This window comes from Leptodactylus fuscus, chromosome 5, assembly GCF_031893055.1.
Source record: "Leptodactylus fuscus isolate aLepFus1 chromosome 5, aLepFus1.hap2, whole genome shotgun sequence".
Taxonomy (NCBI): domain Eukaryota; kingdom Metazoa; phylum Chordata; class Amphibia; order Anura; family Leptodactylidae; genus Leptodactylus; species Leptodactylus fuscus.
The window spans coordinates 13,428,227-13,446,738 of record NC_134269.1 but is presented as its reverse complement, the minus strand read 5'-3'; the positions used below and the strand labels follow the sequence as shown (position 1 = coordinate 13,446,738).

General features: G+C 49.0%; 2 protein-coding genes across 2 annotated transcripts in view; one reads left to right on the top strand and one right to left on the bottom strand.

Moving 5' to 3' along the window:
• STAG3 (STAG3 cohesin complex component) overlaps window positions 1–10,113 on the top strand; it is a 41,532-nt gene extending 31,419 nt beyond the window's left edge. The window contains exons 26-32 of the mRNA XM_075275735.1: window positions 1,971–2,119; window positions 4,475–4,597; window positions 6,950–7,179; window positions 8,357–8,495; window positions 8,907–8,993; window positions 9,452–9,542; window positions 10,069–10,113. Of these exons, the coding sequence (XP_075131836.1) occupies window positions 1,971–2,119; window positions 4,475–4,597; window positions 6,950–7,179; window positions 8,357–8,495; window positions 8,907–8,993; window positions 9,452–9,542; window positions 10,069–10,113 (864 nt within the window). The remainder of the gene's footprint in view (window positions 1–1,970; window positions 2,120–4,474; window positions 4,598–6,949; window positions 7,180–8,356; window positions 8,496–8,906; window positions 8,994–9,451; window positions 9,543–10,068) is intronic.
• Window positions 10,114–11,853: 1,740 nt separating this feature from the next.
• The window catches only part of AP4M1 (adaptor related protein complex 4 subunit mu 1), a 32,367-nt gene continuing 25,708 nt past the window's right edge, over window positions 11,854–18,512 (bottom strand). Inside the window, exons 9-16 of the mRNA XM_075272461.1 lie at window positions 15,668–15,734; window positions 14,870–14,923; window positions 14,280–14,386; window positions 13,558–13,649; window positions 13,300–13,347; window positions 12,620–12,670; window positions 12,419–12,536; window positions 11,854–12,311 (exon numbers count right to left, since the gene is read on the bottom strand). Coding sequence (XP_075128562.1) covers window positions 12,114–12,311; window positions 12,419–12,536; window positions 12,620–12,670; window positions 13,300–13,347; window positions 13,558–13,649; window positions 14,280–14,386; window positions 14,870–14,923; window positions 15,668–15,734 — 735 coding nt within the window. The 3' untranslated portion in view covers window positions 11,854–12,113. The remainder of the gene's footprint in view (window positions 12,312–12,418; window positions 12,537–12,619; window positions 12,671–13,299; window positions 13,348–13,557; window positions 13,650–14,279; window positions 14,387–14,869; window positions 14,924–15,667; window positions 15,735–18,512) is intronic.

The following is an 18,512-nucleotide window of genomic DNA, read 5'->3' as shown; positions in this document are numbered from 1 at the left end:
AAAATAAAAAGAAACCCTCGCTTACAACACACCTAGTCCTGTGTCCTCATGACAAAACATTCTGACTATTCTTTAGCCTTTTTTAAAGGAATTGTCATGAATTTTAATGTTCCTCCCTATTGGTATGCTGATCTTTGGGTGCATAGAGGCCGCATACGGACATCGGTGGTATACTGATGGCTGCCAAGCTGTCCCCAAGCAGTGTCTCCTGGGGTTTAGGTGGAATCATGGCAGACAGATCAAGGCGCAGGTGTCAGTATCTTTGAAAGTAAGTCATGTGATCTGTGACTGGCGTATATGTCACACGGCGCAGGGATAGCCTGCACGTCACAGACACATTGTACCTGTATATTATGTAGTCTCTACTTTACTTTGCTATGAACCTGGGACTTGACTGACTCATTGCACAGACTGGAGGAAGCTGAATATGGAAATGAGAACATCTGCTAAGTGTAGCGACCATCTGCAGATAAACATGAGCCCTGCAGCGGGGAACAGGGAACAGATCAGCCTGGAATAAGTGACAAATGCAATAGTGAGCGAGTGTACTGCACGGGGGATTCATGAGGAATAGTGCCCACCACCATCAATAGTGAGCGAGTGTACTATACAAGGGATTCATGAGGAATCGTGCCCACCACCATCAATAGTGAGTGTACTGCACGGGGGGATTCATGAGGAATAGTGCCCACCACCATCAATAGTGAGCGAGTGTACTGCACGGGGGGATTCATGAGGAATCGTGCCCACTACCATCAATAGTGAGTGCGTGTACTATACAAGGGATTCATGAGGAATCGTGCCCACCACCATCAATAGTGAGTGTACTGCATGGGGGGATTCATGAGGAATAGTGCCCACCACCATCAATAGTGAGCGAGTGTACTGCACGGGGGGATTCATGAGGAATAGTGCCCACCACCATCAATAGTGAGCGAGTGTACTGCACGGGGGGATTCATGAGGAATAGTGCCCACCACCATCAATAGTGAGCGAGTGTACTGCACGGGGGGATTCATGAGGAATAGTGCCCACCACCATCAATAGTGAGCGAGTGTACTGCACGGGGGGATTCATGAGGAATAGTGCCCACCACCATCAATAGTGAGTGCGTGTACTGCACGGGGGGATTCATGAGGAATCGTGCCCACCACCATCAATAGTGAGCGAGTGTACTGCACGGGGGGATTCATGAGGAATAGTGCCCACCACCATCAATAGTGAGCGAGTGTACTGCACGGGGGGATTCATGAGGAATAGTGCCCACCACCATCAATAGTGAGCGAGTGTACTGCACGGGGGGATTCATGAGGAATAGTGCCCACCACCATCAATAGTGAGCGAGTGTACTGCACGGGGGGATTCATGAGGAATAGTGCCCACCACCATCAATAGTGAGTGCGTGTACTGCACGGGGGGATTCATGAGGAATAGTGTCCACCACCATCAATAGTGAGCGAGTGTACTGCACGGGGGGATTCATGAGGAATCGTGCCCACCACCATCAATAGTGAGCGAGTGTACTGCATGGGGGGATTCATGAGGAATCGTGCCCACCACTAGCTCACTATTGATGGTGGTGGGCACGATTCCTCATGAATCCTTCATGCTGTACACTTGCTTACTATTGATGGTGGTGGGCACGATTCCTCATGAATCCACCATGCAGTACTGTGGAAGAGCAGAGTCAGGGACAGTTCTCCTCACACCCCAGCAATGTCACTAGGCTGTAAGGCCCTGCCCTTCTGACAGTGGAGGGATATCGGTGCTGAATGTAAGAGCACACATCTCTCTGGCATCAGGGTGCCTAGCAGGAAAGTGGACAGTGCGCTGCATTCAGCACTATATAATACCGCCGATCTCCAAGGACATGGAAGGGGAATTGTTAGAAGTAAAGTGAGCAGATTCCTAATCCTCCTGTACTCTGTATAATGTATGGTGGATGTAAATCTGCTCTCCCCTCTCCACAGGCATACACAGGCCTCAGCCTAGAGGACGACTCCCCCGACCGCCGCTATTCACAGGCTTTTCTTGAAATCCGGGACCTTGCCAGACGCTTCTCCCTTCTGCTGGGGCCTGATCAGATTAGAAATCGCCAGGACATCGTCCTCCTGCACAAGTCAGTGTCCAGCTCTGTGGTGTACGGTGTATACTTCTGACCTCTGATAGGCGTCCACTTCCAGATTTTCTGGTTACGTGTAATTCATCACATGTGACGGCTGCACAGATTGCTTCTCTGTTGTCCTGATGGCTCATCTGTCCAGCCACCGCGGTCTGTGATTTATTAGTCTCCGGTTATGGGGGAGCGTGTGTATATATATATATACAGACCATTGTGTGCTATATACTCCGGGTACACCACTCATTTGGGGATCTTTGTATCTTCTAAGCCTCTCATTTATTTGTCTATAACTTCTCTTATCGGTTGTTTTCATTCTGTGGTCACTTTATGTATTATTATAGGACAATAAGTATGTGGGCCAAGGACAGTTGTAATACATTAGTGGGCCCGGTTCCTACACACTATAGTGACCCTCAAGTAGTCCCCACAAAATACCCCCTTATATATTACATACAATTAAAAAACAAACAGTTATCCTCGCCCAGTCCTATTTCCTTGGAGCTGTCTGCAGGCTCTGGGGTTCAGCACTCATCTGAGTATCAGCCAAAGCCTGACTGGTGGGGCACGAGGATGATAGCCCACCACTCCACCATCATATTTCATTTTATCTGCTTCTTAAAGAGTTGGAATCGCTACCTGCAGCCTGAAATGGCACCCAAAATGTGGGTCTGTTCTGCTCAATCTGGGTCAGCTGAGGGGGTCCCACGCTATCATAGGGCTCTATGCAGGTACAACATGTGCCCTGTGGTTAAAGGGATCCTATCATTGATTCCCTTTTTTCTGCCTATCATGTAGGAATAGCCTTAAGAAAGTCTATTCTTCTCCTACCTTTAGATGTCTTCTCCGCGCCGCCGTTCGTTAGAAATCCGGGTTTTCTTCGGTATGCAAATGAGTTCTCTCACAGCACTGGGGGCGGTCCTCTGCATTCTAACAACACTGGGGACGTCCCCAATGCTGCAAGAGAACTCTCCAGCGACACCTCCATCTTCTTTTGGAACGCCGTCTTCTTCCGTCCTGGTTTTCAATGCCTGGGCCACACGAAAAATGACCGCTTACACCAGCGTACTGTGTAAGCGACCACAAGAAAATGGCCGCTTACACCAGCTTACTGTGTAAGTGGCCATTTTCTTGTGGCCCGGGCATGTGCAGTCGGCTCTGCCCGAGGCCTAGAAGATTGAAACCCAGGACGGAAGACGACACAGAGAGAGACGTTCCAGAAGAAGATGGAGGCGGCGCTGGAGAGTTCTCTCACTGCATTGGGGACACCCCCAGTGCTGTTTGAGTGCTGGGGCCCGCCCCTAGTGCTGCAAGAGAATTCATTTGCATATCAATGAAAACCAGAATTTCTACCAAACGGGGACGCGGAGAAGACATCTAAAGGTAAGAGACGAATAGGCTTTCTTAAGGCTATTTCTACATGATAGGCAGACAAAAAAGGGAATCCAATGATAGGAAAGCAGTGGATCCCTTTAACGTGCTTAGCTACACACATTGTAATTGATGCATACAATCCAGCCCACAGCCATACAGTCTCCATAGACAGACATCGGTAGGAGTCGGGGTCGTGATGCCACCATTGTACATGTCAGGTTGCAAAATTTCTGATCTGCTGGAAGTCCCGACATCTCCAAGTGATGGTGTAAAGCAGACCTGGGCAATGTACAGCCCGCGGGCCACATCCAGCCCTCTCACTGCTTCTATTCGGCCCATATAGCTAGTGGAAGTTTTTTCAAGGACCTGTGATGATGTCATCACAGCCTATCACCAGGATAGGCTATGACTCAGTGGGCGGAGCCACACGGGACTGTGTGCTTGCTGCAAGCTGCTGGCAATGGAGGCTGCTGGATGATAGAAAAAGAGACAGCATGTGTGAGCAAGAGGGAGGACTAGGGGCAGATGTAGGGGGGCAGTTAAACTGAATGCACATGGGGGGGGACATTAAACTAGTGGGCAGATGGAGGAGGATATTAAACCATGGGGGTTAGCTGGAGGGGGACATGTCTGCCTCTAGTTGCCCCCAGATTAATGTCCCCTGGTTTATACTGGGGCACCAGGAGAGGGACTTAATACTGTGGGACATTTGGAGGGAAACGTTATAATGTGGGGGTGTATAATGTCAGGGTGACTGTAGGAGGATTTTACTTTGTGGGGCACATGGGAAAATGATTGAGAATGGGCGGAGTCAACGGAGAAGTGGGTGGAGCTAAATTTGCCGCTGTGCGCATGGCCCTCTACAACCGTTACAATTTCTCATGTGGCCCCATTTGAAAATTAATTGCCCACCCCTGGTGTAAAGTATAATGCCAAGTGTCAGGTGAATGGGGTGTAACGTACACTTGTTTTTTCTTGTAGAGAAGGTATAAAGTTTTCTCTGAGGGCCTCCCCGGGCGCCCCTTGGTCTCCACAGAATATCCTCTTCCTGGATGTATTAAGTGAATTCTCTCCAAAACTTCTGAAACAAGACAAAGCTGCGCTGTGAGTAGATCTGAATTGTAAGGGGGCGATCTTACTGATGTTACCGTGACAGTCCTACATTATAGGGGTTTTCTGAGACTTACATTACATATACATGACCCCTCCTTAATATAGATCATCAGTATGTCATGGCTGTGGATCTGCCATAAGTGCTGCGGCCTCTTCCTTGGGTAGAGCAGCCCAGTCTAGTGAAGAGGACTGAGCTACAATGCCAGTGTACGGCGCTCAATCCATTGGCTTTGGCTTGAAAGAAACACAGCAAAAACCGTGTTTCCGCAAATTGGGGACTTAGCCGAAAGGGATGAAAATCTGCAGCATTGTGGTAACAGAATTGGCATGCAGCGGATACAATGTGTCCTGGATCTGCCAATATACCAGCTCTGTATTTACATTACATAGGTAGAGATAAGATACCCAGGAAGTAGTGAACCACATAGAGTGCACCCAGTGGCGTAACTAGGAATGGCAGGGCCCCGTGGCAAACTTTTGCCATGCACCCCCCCCCAACAACCGTCGCTGAAGACCTTGACCGACCCCCCCCCCCAAAATTCCTGTGCACTATATTATGTCCCATAGTGGCCCATGCACACAGTATTATCCCCCATAGTGGTCCCTGCACACAGTATTATCCCCCATAGTGGTCCCTGCACACAGTATTATCCCCCATAGTGGCCCCTGCACACAGTATTATGCCCCATAGTGGCCCCTGCACACAGTATTATGTCCCATAGGGGCTCCAGTACACAGTATTATGCTCCATAGTGGCCCCTGCACACAGTATAATGTCCCTTAGTGGCCCCTGCACACAGTATTATGTCCCTTAGTGGCCCCTGCACACAGTATTATGTCCCATAGTGGCCCCTGCACACAGTATTATGCCCCATAGTGGCCCCTGCACACAGTATTATGCCCCATAGTGACCCCTGCACACAGTATAATGTCCCATAGTGGCCCCTGCACACAGTATTATGCCCCATAGTGGCCCCTGCACACAGTATTATGCCCCATAGTGGCCCCTGCACACAGTATAATGTCCCATAGTGGCCCCTGCACACAGTATTATGACCCTCAGTGGCCCCTGCACACAGTATAATATCCCATAGTGGCCCCTGCACACAGTATTATTCCCCATAGTGACCCCTGTACACAGTATTATGCCCCATAGTGGCCCTTGCACACAGTATTATTCCCCATAGTGGCCCCTGCACACAGTCTTATGCCCCATAGTGGCCCCTGCACACAGTATTATGCCCCATAGTGGCCCCTGCACACAGTATTATGCCCCATAGTGGCCCCTGCACACAGTATAATGTCCCATAGTGGCCCCTGCACACAGTATTATGACCCTCAGTGGCCCCTGCACACAGTATTATGCCCCATAGTGGCCCCTGCACACAGTATAATATCCCATAGTGGCCCCTGCACACAGTATTATTCCCCATAGTGACCCCTGCACACAGTATTATTCCCCATAGTGGCCCCTGCACACAGTATTATGTCCCATAGTGGCCCCTCCACACAGTATTATGCCCCATAGTGGCCCCTGCACACAGTATTATGTCCCATAGTGGCCCCTGCACACAGTAGTATGCCCCATAGTGGCCCTTGCACACAGTATTATTCCCCATAGTGGCCCCTGCACACAGTATTATGCCCCATAGTGGCCCCTGCACACAGTATTATGCCCCATAGTGGCCCCTGCACACATTATTATACCCCATAGTGGCCCCTGCACACTCAGTATTATGCCCCATAGTGGCCCCTGCACACAGTATTATGCCCCATAGTGGCCCCTGCACACATTATTATACCCCATAGTGGCCCCTGCACACTCAGTATTATGCCCCACTGTGGACACACCTGAACAATTATTATACTTTGGGCCTCATCGTTGGGGCCCCCCCTCATTGCTGCGGAGAGCTCATTTGCATATCGGTTAAAACCGGTATTTCTACGGAACGGCGCGGCGGAGACCACGTCTAAAGGTAGGAGACGAATAGCCTTTCCTTTCTTATCCGACGTGATAATTAGAAAAAAAAAGTAGTTTAATGGTAGAATCCCTTTAAGAAAAGAAAAAAAACACAGCGGTAGCAGCTGTCACTGGGCGCCTAATGTCCTGGGCCTTGTAGCAGCTGCTACCCCAGTAGTTACGCCACTGCGTGCACCTTTCTACTGTACAGCAGACTAGAGGGGCGCACAGTGCAAACTATGGCATCTAGGGAAGTCCCATCACTACAGTTACGGTATCAGTTCTGTCTACAGCAGATTAGAGTGTGCAGTGCCGAGTTCCTCCATGTCTGGTGTAGCGGCGTTCTGACACTTTACTGTGACATCTCCTCATTCTCTTTCCAGCTTACAGTACCTGGAGGTGACACGTAAGCAGTGCATTCCCCGGAAAGAGGTGTCCAGTGCTGAGGGTGAAGGTGAGGACATTTGGGCACCTCTGCATGCCTATAAAAAGTCCCTAGGTACAGACAGTGACTCCAGACCGACCACACCGAGCAGCCGCAGGGCAAAGGAGAGGAGAGCGGCTCACTCACCCAGGATCTCTCCACGGAGTAAGAAGAGGAGATTCAGTAAGGGTGAGTGGTCTCTGAGTGTCATGTCAGTGAAGTCCAGGAGGTTTAAATTTCGGTTTTATGACATGCCAGGCCTGGTATTTGTACAGGTGCATGCACACATGAGAACAATGCATGCAGTTTGTGGTGCAGTTTATGAATTTTCTACGTCAAACACGTTAAATAATTCTGCTTTGCCTGCACCAAATCCACATCCAAACTGCACGCACCCTAATCCAGAACCTGGAGTGGAACCTACGGGGTCAAAGTATACAGGAAAGATTTTCACCTCTAATGATCATGAACCTGCTCCTGGTTTTGGCTTATTGGTGCACAATACTGCCTGTGTGAAAAGGGTCTGAGGGTGCATTGAGATGGTTCAGCTAAAAACTGCACAAAAAAATCAGGAAAAATCGCACACCCCTTGGGCTGAGGACATAGGTTGCTTTTTTGTTGCAGATTTTGCTGCATTTTCTTTGCGCCAAGGTCCGGCAGGAGGGAGAAGTATACGCACCGCATTTTTATTTCTCAGTTATTTTTAACCCACTCTAGGGTTTGGCTCATAAAAATGCAGCAAAATCTCGCGGCACGTCCACAGCGTGAGGAAAAATGGCTCGGAATCTGGTGCGACGCTGTGCGGAATTCATCCGGTGTCCTGTGCGAATTCCGTGCGGGATTGCTGCCAGAATCCTCACGGTTAAAAAGACTCTCAATAGAGTTCTATGGGGAGGCGTTTTAACTGCACAGATTCTGGCGGCAATCCCGCATGGAATTCGCGCGGACACCCATGAAACACATTTAGTGGACATGTCGCACCCATAAAGCGAACCCCACAGGTGCAGGACTGCAGCCGTCCGCACCATCTGAATGCAGTCTGAGAGAATGTGAGAAACCTGAAACAAGCTGTGTCTGTCTATAGCAGAGGTCCTCAAACTGCGGCCCGCCAAGCACCTCTGTGTGGCCCCGCCGACAACGCCGGCAGGCGTGTATTTATAATGAAGCTCCTGGGGAGCTCGGGCCAGGCCATGGAGCGCACTTCACTTTACCTATTGAAGGGCACCGCTCCCGATGTCTGTGCGACCTGCTCTGCCTCCGGCCCACTGTTTAAAAAGTTTGAGGACCCCTGGTCTATAGTAATACTTCCTGCATGTGTGCGCCGGGTGCTCTACACTTATATTTTGGATTATTTTCCTGCCGTCAGATGACTCCAGCAGTGTCGTAGCGGATGAGGAAGACCAGCAGTCACCATTAATGTCCTCCACGGTGCTTCAGAGGAAGAGGAAGGCTACCCCGGGTCCTACGGACAGCAGAGCAGAGTCCGACTCTGATTTTGATGCCAGGTCAGACGCTCCAATAAACTATTACACAGACTGCCGCAGTCACACATCCATTTTCACAGTGGGTTTGCACCCAAGGGGCGCCCATTTTCATGGATCATTTATACGTTGGTGTGTATGGAGGGATCTGTGAAAACTGATAAAAATAGGACGTTCCATTTTTTTTTGGCCACTGACACGTCACCACAAAGTCGGTCACGTAAATAGCCCTCACTCATGTCTGGATATTAATGCGGCCGTAAGTAAACGTCCCTTGCAAGGCCGATATTCACTGTGGTGCAAATATAGCTTGAGTTTGGAATACAACCGAATAAGTTCTGAGCTGATGTTTTGGCAGTGGCCTCTCCCTCAGCAGCCGTCTGGGCTCATCTGCCATGTCCTGTACAGCCCATTAATGCATCTTCTCTGTAACAGCCGATCCTTCAGCATCCGCCGCTCCATGAAGTCTACGCAGAGGACACAAGGAGAAGCCTCGTCTACCCTGGGCAGTAGTCTACATCGGTAAGAGCAGCTGTGCTGTACAGTTTCAGTTACGCTCAGGGCATTGAAGGAGTTTTCCAGTATTAGAAAACATCTTTCCCTTGCCTTCCAAACAGCGCCACACTTGTCCTCAGGTTGTATGTGGTATTGCAGCTCATCCCCAGGAACCTCTGTGGAATGGAGCAACAATACCAGACGTAAACCATAGACGGGAGTGCTACTGTTTTGGCCATGTTTTTTAACCCCTTCCTGCAACCACTCTTCATTTTTGACACTATACCTTCCCCAGCCAATGGAATGCGCAGAGATACAGAACTTACATGTTGATTCCCTTTCCCTATGGACATGTTCAGATGTGACATAATTGTTGCAGATTTCTGCTGTGGATACTTCAGCGCCATTAACAACCATGTTGGTGATCATTTCATGGAGGGAAGTCATTGTGCAACCGGTCATCTCTATGGTATTGTGTTTTACAGACTGAGCTTAATGGAGGAGGAAGATGAGGAAGAACTGGTGATAGATGACAGGGAGAGTAGCGCAGCGTCTACAGCAGGAGAGCAGGAGGAGGTAAGGGGTTAATGGGAAGCTCCGCTCTGTAACCAGGTCTAGTATATATTCCGGCCAATGACATCACCTTTATTGGTGACATGGCCATGCTAAAGCTCAGCCTCAGCTGTAATACGCAGCACAGCCACTATACAGTGTATGGCGCTGTGCTTGGTAAATAGTGAGTCCTGGGGTTTAATCTCAATGCAGCAAACTGAACGGAGGCAATACAATGCCGAATTAATACACTTCGTAATTTAGCATCAGAGCTCTAAATCCCCTGCTACACTAATTGTATGAAATTCTCACTGGCAGTGTTCACCACTAGAGGGAGCTCCATACACGTAGATTCATTATTAGGTTCAACAAGAGTTGTAAACGTCCGTATGCAGTAAACTCCCCCTAGTGGCCGATGCAGGCAGCCAACGGCTAATTTTAGGTTCACCTACAGTACATATATTTTATACCACTTTGGCACAAATATTTATCCTGGGTAGTTGCTGGCCCTTTCAGACTTCGTTTCAGCCATGTATTCTCTCTCCTGCAGCGGCCGGACCTCTTTGATTCTGCTCTTCTGGACAGTGAAGAATGAGACCTCCAGAGGGCGCCACGTGCAACCTGCGTCGCACCGATTCACAGGATGCAGGGCCTGCACTTTACTCCATTATAAGAATTAAGAGTTTAGTTTTCCTACATGAAAGTTTCTAGTTTTTGAGTTGTTTAGTGGCAGAACATTGTATCTCTGCAGAACATTGCACCGGATTGTTATAGGAAGGTTTGATGTGTTTACAGCACTGGCACGAAAATACAGTTAAAAAGCAGCAGCGTTGTGTCACATTACTAGAAGGTATGAGAGCGTGTCAGTATGGTGTGTGTCAGAAGGATAAGTAATGTATGTGCACAGTGACTGCACCAGCAGAATAGTGAGCGCAGCTCTGGAGTATAATACAGGATAAGTAATGTATGTACACAGTGACTGCACCAGCAGAATAGTGAGCGCAGCTCTGGAGTATAATACAGGATAAGTAATGTAATGTATGTACACAGTGACTGCACCAGCAGAATAGTGAGCGCAGCTCTGGAGTATAATACAGGATAAGTAATGTAATGTATGTACACAGTGACTGTACCAGCAGAATAGTGAGCGCAGCTCTGGAGTATAATATGGGATAAGTAATGTAATGTATGTACACAGTGACTGCACCAGCAGAATAGTGAGCGCAGCTCTGGAGTATAATACAGGATAAGTAATGTAATGTATGTACACAGTGACTGCACCAGCAGAATAGTGAGCGCAGCTCTGGAGTATAATACAGGATAAGTAATGTAATGTATGTACACAGCGACTGTACCAGCAGAATAGTGAGCACAGCTCTGGAGTATAATACAGGATAAGTAATGTAATGTATGTACACAGTGACTGCACCAGCAGAATAGTGAGCGCAGCTCGGGAGTATAATACAGGATAAGTAATGTAATGTATGTACACAGTGACTGTACCAGCAGAATAGTGAGCGCAGCTCTGGAGTATAATACAGGATAAGTAATGTAATGTATGTACACAGTGACTGTACCAGCAGAATAGTGAGCGCAGCTCTGGAGTATAATATGGGATAAGTAATGTAATGTATGTACACAGTGACTGCACCAGCAGAATAGTGAGCGCAGCTCTGGAGTATAATACAGGATAAGTAATGTAATGTATGTACACAGTGACTGCACCAGCAGAATAGTGAGCGCAGCTCTGGAGTATAATACAGGATAAGTAATGTAATGTATGTACACAGCGACTGTACCAGCAGAATAGTGAGCACAGCTCTGGAGTATAATACAGGATAAGTAATGTAATGTATGTACACAGTGACTGCACCAGCAGAATAGTGAGCGCAGCTCGGGAGTATAATACAGGATAAGTAATGTAATGTATGTACACAGTGACTGCACCAGCAGAATAGTGAGCGCAGCTCTGGAGTATAATACAGGATAAGTAATGTAATGTATGTACACAGTGACTGTACCAGCAGAATAGTGAGCGCAGCTCTGGGGTATAATACAGGATAAGTAATGTAATGTATGTACACAGTGACTGCACCAGCAGAATAGTGAGCGCAGCTCTGGAGTAAATTACAGGATATGTAATGTATGTACACAGTGACTGTACCAGCAGAATAGTGAGCGCAGCTCTGGGGTATAATACAGGATAAGTAATGTAATGTATGTACACAGTGACTGCACCAGCAGAATAGTGAGCGCAGCTCTGGAGTATACTACAGGATAAGTAATATAATGTACATACACAGTGACTGCACATTTCTGTAGATAATATATTTTTACACTGTACAGTTGTCAGGACTTGCACCAGTCTGAGCCTCTGGTACATTACATAGTAGTGGAGGAGAACAATTATGGTGGTAAGCAAGTTACCGTATTTTCAGTGCAAATTATAAGATGAAAGCAGTGATGTGATTGGTCGCTGTAAACATCTCCTCCGATTCAGTCCATATGAGTTTTGGGCACCAGTCACTCCTGGAGATGACACAGTCTTTCCATGGCCACATATAAAGTATAGAAGCATAGGTCCACAGCTATCAGCTAGCCAAGCCGGACACTGTAAGAGTCGCTCTGGGTGAGGTATCTGACCCATGTGTGGATTGGGGCCGGACGTTCACTGCGTAGCCGGAGGAATCGGATCTGTAGCCCAGAGCAGGTGAGAGACGGGACCTGGAAGGAGAGGTTTATAGGAGGAAGATCCAGAACAGAGGGAAGGGAGAGGCATCCGGAGACGTCCACCTGGGGAAAGAGGTAAGAGTCTTCACATCTCAGAGTGATGGCGTATTGCTTAGGACTCGACCATATTGTCACTCAGCTTTCCCATCTCGGATCTTGATGGTCGTTACCTTGAACAGTGCAGATAGCTGGCTTCCTCCGCGGATCCTGGGGATATTCCAGGACACAGACTGGCTGTTCAGCGTCAGTTCTGCACTTTGGTCAGGGCTGCTCAGCTCCTGAGAGACGCTGCACAGAAAAGGGTGTGGGGTTAGATGTCATCCAGACGTCTACGTGTACCCAAGTCTGTACAACCACTATGACCCACCTACCTGGTGGCGCCCTTTGGCACAGGTATCTGCACACGGACATTAATAGCCTGGCTGTATGGGCCAAAGATATTGGGGAAAGATTTACAGGAAGATCATTAGTTCCTTGTAACCAGATAACAACATACATACATTATACTTATACATTGAGCTCCACCTAGTGGTGGTTGCAGGCAAATTTATTATTTCCGCAAAAGTAAATGGGAGAGTTATCAATATACTCCTCAGTGCTGTAACCTGACGCTCCTGGGCCCCAATGTAGAATCTGTAATGGGCCCCTACCTATCTTGTGTCACTATATTTTAGGTGGGAGAGGGATATTTGAGGCTCCCTAAGGTCAGGGCCTGGTAGTGACTGCTGCCCCCCCTATAGTTACCCCCGCTGTAGTTACAGAGCTCCACAGTACTCATTTGGCACCTATGTAAGGCCCAGTTCACCTCTGCGTTGGGTATTCCGTTTGGGGTGTCCACTTAAAGACCCTCTGAATGGAAACCTATAGGCATTAAAAAGCGCATAGCTCCGAAACCACACGGACCCCATAGACTAAAATGGGGTTCGTGTGGTTTCCGCTCTGTTTCCACACGAATCATGCGGAGAGAAAAGTACTGCAGCCGTATTGACTGTCACCCAGCTTTCCCAGAAGTACATAGCATTCCTTACTGTTACTATTATCTGCGTCTCACCTCTTTGGGCTCAAGTCGCAGCGCAGCTTCAAGTAGATCCGAAGGCGGCTGCAAGAGAAGGAGAATGTACAGATAGGACGGAGACGATGCAGTGCAGGGTTGACGTTATTCATCTCGTGCAATATTTGCAGGTTCTTCTTGTATTAGTACATGTTAATTAGCAACCACTAGTCACTTGGACTAGGTGACTACCTTTGGATTACATGTAGCCACTTGCTCAGCACAGGGTGTACTATAGGCAGTCCTTATATGTTTTACCTGCTGCCGGGGTCTCTCTCCAGGCTGGTGAACAGATGGAAGGGTGGGCTAGTGGGGAGACTGTCAGAGATCTGATACTGCATCACCGTGAGCTGCAGGAAATACACAAGGCTGTGAGGACCGTATAGGGTTACAAACACTTGGCAGTCTATGTCCAAAAACACTGCCACACCCGTTCACAGGTTGTATGTGGTATTGCAAGTCGGCTCCGTTCACTTCAATGTAGCTGCAGTGCCAGACACAACCCATGGACGACTCTGGCACTACAGACGCTGTGAAACTACAACTCCCAACGTGCTCCATTCACTTCCAGCAGAGCAAGTATGCATGCTGGGAGTTGTAGTCTTACAATAGCTGGAGAGCCGAAGGTTCCCTAATCACATAATGGAGTATAAGCAGCTTATTGTTAAAGGGGTTCTCCAGGGAGTCCGTAGGTGGACCTAGGGGTTCTGACGTGATCTAAACCAGCACCCAGCCCCCACGTTGCTCTGCCTCCTCCCACTGCTCCTGTGTTCATAGGGAGCCCCTATAGCAACTCTGAATAGGGGGGGAGGTGGGGGCCTGGTGCTAGTTTTGATCATGTGACCCGGAGGAAGAACCAGTCTGCAAACCCTAGATACAGTACCTAAAAACACCTTAGGAGGTAAATATACAAAGACCCCCTGGAGAACCTCTTCAAGAGATGCTGATCGGGTAAGCTACTTGTATTCTGCAATTCTCACCTCGCCCTGCGGAGGGAGCACTTTCAGGATCCGACTGATCTCAAACTCATCCAGTTTTACCGACTCGTGGAACTGACAGCTGTCCACCCGCACTGCAGAGCCGTATCCTGTAGGGGGCAATGTTCACGTGAACATAAGATACCGAACTGTAACTGCACTTAAAGGGATTCCCCAGTCTTATTTAAAGGGTATGGATAGAAGAGAAATGTCTTATCGCTGAGACCCCCAGCAAATACCAGATGCTCCATGCGAATGGGAAGCCGCTATGGAATATGTACACACGAACTAGGCTTTATGCTGTGACCGTCACATTCTTGGAAAGACGTCCATGCACAGGCCCTTTAGAGGTGACCTTATCTTGTTCTGTATATTATACATAATCATAGCTCCAGATTTGCAGATAGTATATAGATCCGCTTATGTCTGTGGCCCCATACACACATCTGTAGAAAAGAGCCACAAAGTATGGAGTGGGTCCTATACGTGCCACACACTACACATGATGTGTATGAAGCCTGAATCTGCCGCGTGTGTATAGCCATGTGTAGTGTCCATGTCTAGAGTAAGACTTAGGAGTTTTCGGGACTGACCTCTCAGCTCTGAGCTCCCCACACAGAATTCTTCACTCAGCCCAATCCTTAGCTCTGAAAAGAGAAGACAGAAACAACCTGACACCAACTCATACTCTTCAGCCATTCCTAGAGACAGGATTTCTTATCTTATCCTCCCTTATCTGCTCCCTAATACCCCGTCTTCCGCCACCTCTCCTTAATATACCGTCCTCCGCCACCGCTCCCTAATACCCCGTCCTCCGCCACCGCCCCCTATACCCCGTCCTCCGCCACCGCTCCCTAATACCCTGTCCTCCGCCACCGCTCCCTAATACCCTGTCCTCCGCCACCGCTCCCTATACCCTGTCCTCCGCCACTGCTCCCTAATACCCCGTCCTCCGCCACCTCTCCTTAATATACCGTCCTCCGCCACCGCTCCCTAATACCCCGTCCTCCGCCACCGCCCCCTATACCCCGTCCTCCGCCACCGCTTCCTAATACTGTGCTCTGCCACTGCTCCCTAACACCCCATCCTCCGCCACTGTTCCCTAATACCCCATCCTCCGCCACCGCTCCCTAATACCCCATCCTCCACCACCGCTCCCTAATACCCCATCCTCCGCCACCGCTCCCTAATATCCCATCCTCCACCACCACTCCCTAATACCCCATCCTCCGCCACCGCTCCCTAATACCCTGTCCTCCACCACCGCTCCCTAATACCCCATCCTCCGCCACCGCTCCCTAATACCCTTACCTCTCGCTTTTTATTTTTTCATAAAAATAGACTCCACCCATTCTGTTTGTGTACTTGTTTGTTTTTTTGCCTTTACTGACCTGGACACTTTTGGTAGAAACTTTTCAGTCGTAATTCTCCCTGAACATCGGCTTTTAATAGCGACCCCTGAAAAATAAAGTTTTTGCCATCCATATTTTTGGTGGAATGCCTTTGTATGAATTCAGACAATGGGTTCTCAAACAATAGAAAACGGAATAATTGTATCACATCATGGACCACGGGACCATGAAAAAAAAAAGGACGACATCTGTGTGACATTTTTTTCACAGGCCCAGAGACATAGAAAGTATAGTAAAGTCGGGGAGGAGGAGGATAGAGCGTAATGTCACGGAAGAGGATAGAGCGTAATGTCACAGAGGAGGATAGAGCGTAATGTCACAGAGGAGGATAGAGCGTAATGTAACGGAGGAGGAGGAGGATGGAGCGTAATGTCACGGAAGAGGATAGAGCGTAATGTCACAGAGGAGGATAGAGCGTAATGTAACGGAGGAGGAGGAGGATGGAGCGTAATGTCACAGAGGAGGATAGAGCGTAATGTCACAGAGGAGGATAGAGCGTAATGTAACGGAGGAGGATGGAGCGTAATGTCACAGAGGAGGATAGAGCGTAATGTAACGGAGGAGGATGGAGCGTAATGTCACAGAGGAGGATAGAGCGTAATGTCACAGAGGAGGAGGAGGATAGAGCGTAATGTAACGGAGGAGGAGGAGGATAGAGCGTAATGTCACAGAGGAGGAGGATAGAGCGTAATGTAACGGAGGAGGAGGAGGATAGAGCGTAATGTCACAGAGGAGGAGGATAGAGCGTAATGTCACGGAGGAGGAGGATAGAGCGTAATGTAACGGAGGAGGATGGAGCGTAATGTCACGGAAGAGGATAGAGCGTAATGTCACAGAGGAGGATAGAGCGTAATGTAACGGAGGAGGAGGAGGATGGAGCGTAATGTAACGGAGGAGGATAGAGCGTAATGTAACGGAGGAGGAGGAGGATGGAGCGTAATGTAACGGAGGAGGAGGAGGATAGAGCGTAATGTCACAGAGGAGGATAGAGCGTAATGTAACGGAGGAGGAGGAGGATAGAGCGTAATGTCACAGAGGAGGATAGAGCGTAATGTCACAGAGGAGGATAGAGCGTAATGTAACGGAGGAGGAGGAGGATAGAGCGTAATGTCACAGAGGAGGAGGAGGATAGAGCGTAATGTCGCAGAGGAGGAGGAGGATAGAGCGTAATGTCACAGAGGAGGATAGAGCGTAATGTCACAGAGGAGGAGGAGGATAGAGCGTAATGTCGCAGAGGAGGAGGAGGATAGAGCGTAATGTCACAGAGGAGGAGGAGGATAGAGCGTAATGTCACAGAGGAGGAGGAGGATAGAGCGTAATGTCACAGAGGAGGAGGAGGATAGAGCGTAATGTCACAGGAGGAGGATGGAGCGTAATGTCACAGAGGAGGATAGAGCGTAATGTAATGGAGGAGGAGGAGGATAGAGCGTAATGTAACGGAGGAGGAGGATAGAGAGTAATGTTGCGGAGGAGGAGGATGGAGCGTAATGTCACAGGGGAGGAGGAGGATAGAGCGTAATGTCACAGAGGAGGAGGAGGATAGAGCGTAATGTCGCGGAGGAGGAGGATAGAGCGTAATGTCGCGGAGGAGGAGGATAGAGCGTAATGTCACGGAGGAGGAGGATAGAGCGTAATGTCACGGAGGAGGAGGATAGAGCGTAATGTCACGGAAGAGGATAGAGCGTAATGTCACAGAGGAGGATAGAGCGTAATGTAACGGAGGAGGATGGAGCGTAATGTCACAGAGGAGGATTGAGCGTAATGTCACAGAGGAGGAGGAGGATAGAGCGTAATGTAACGGAGGAGGAGGAGGATAGAGCGTAATGTCACAGAGGAGGAGGATAGAGCGTAATGTCACGGAGGAGGAGGATAGAGCGTAATGTAACGGAGGAGGATGGAGCGTAATGTCACGGAAGAGGATAGAGCGTAATGTCACAGAGGAGGATAGAGCGTAATGTAACGGAGGAGGAGGAGGATGGAGCGTAATGTAACGGAGGAGGAGGAGGATAGAGCGTAATGTCACAGAGGAGGATAGAGCGTAATGTAACGGAGGAGGAGGAGGATAGAGCGTAATGTCACAGAGGAGGAGGAGGATAGAGCGTAATGTCACAGAGGAGGATAGAGCGTAATGTAACGGAGGAGGAGGAGGATAGAGCGTAATGTCACAGAGGAGGAGGAGGATAGAGCGTAATGTCGCAGAGGAGGAGGAGGATAGAGCGTAATGTCACAGAGGAGGATAGAGCGTAATGTCACAGAGGAGGAGGAGGATAGAGCGTAATGTCGCAGAGGAGGAGGAGGATAGAGCGTAATGTCACAGAGGAGGAGGAGGATAGAGCGTAATGTCACAGAGGAGGAGGAGGATAGAGCGTAATGTCACAGAGGAGGAGGAGGATAGAGCGTAATGTCACAGGAGGAGGATGGAGCGTAATGTCACAGAGGAGGATAGAGCGTAATGTAACGGAGGAGGAGGAGGATAGAGCGTAATGTAACGGAGGAGGAGGATAGAGAGTAATGTTGCGGAGGAGGAGGATGGAGCGTAATGTCACAGGGGAGGAGGATAGAGCGTAATGTCACAGGGGAGGAGGAGGATAGAGCGTAATGTCACAGAGGAGGAGGAGGATAGAGCGTAATGTCACAGAGGAGGAGGAGGATAGAGCGTAATGTCGCGGAGGAGGAGGATAGAGCGTAATGTCGCGGAGGAGGAGGATAGAGCGTAATGTCACGGAGGAGGAGGATAGAGCGTAATGTCACGGAGTAGGAGGATAGAGCGTAATGTAACGGAGGAGGAGGATAGAGCGTAATGTAACGGAGGAGGAGGATAGAG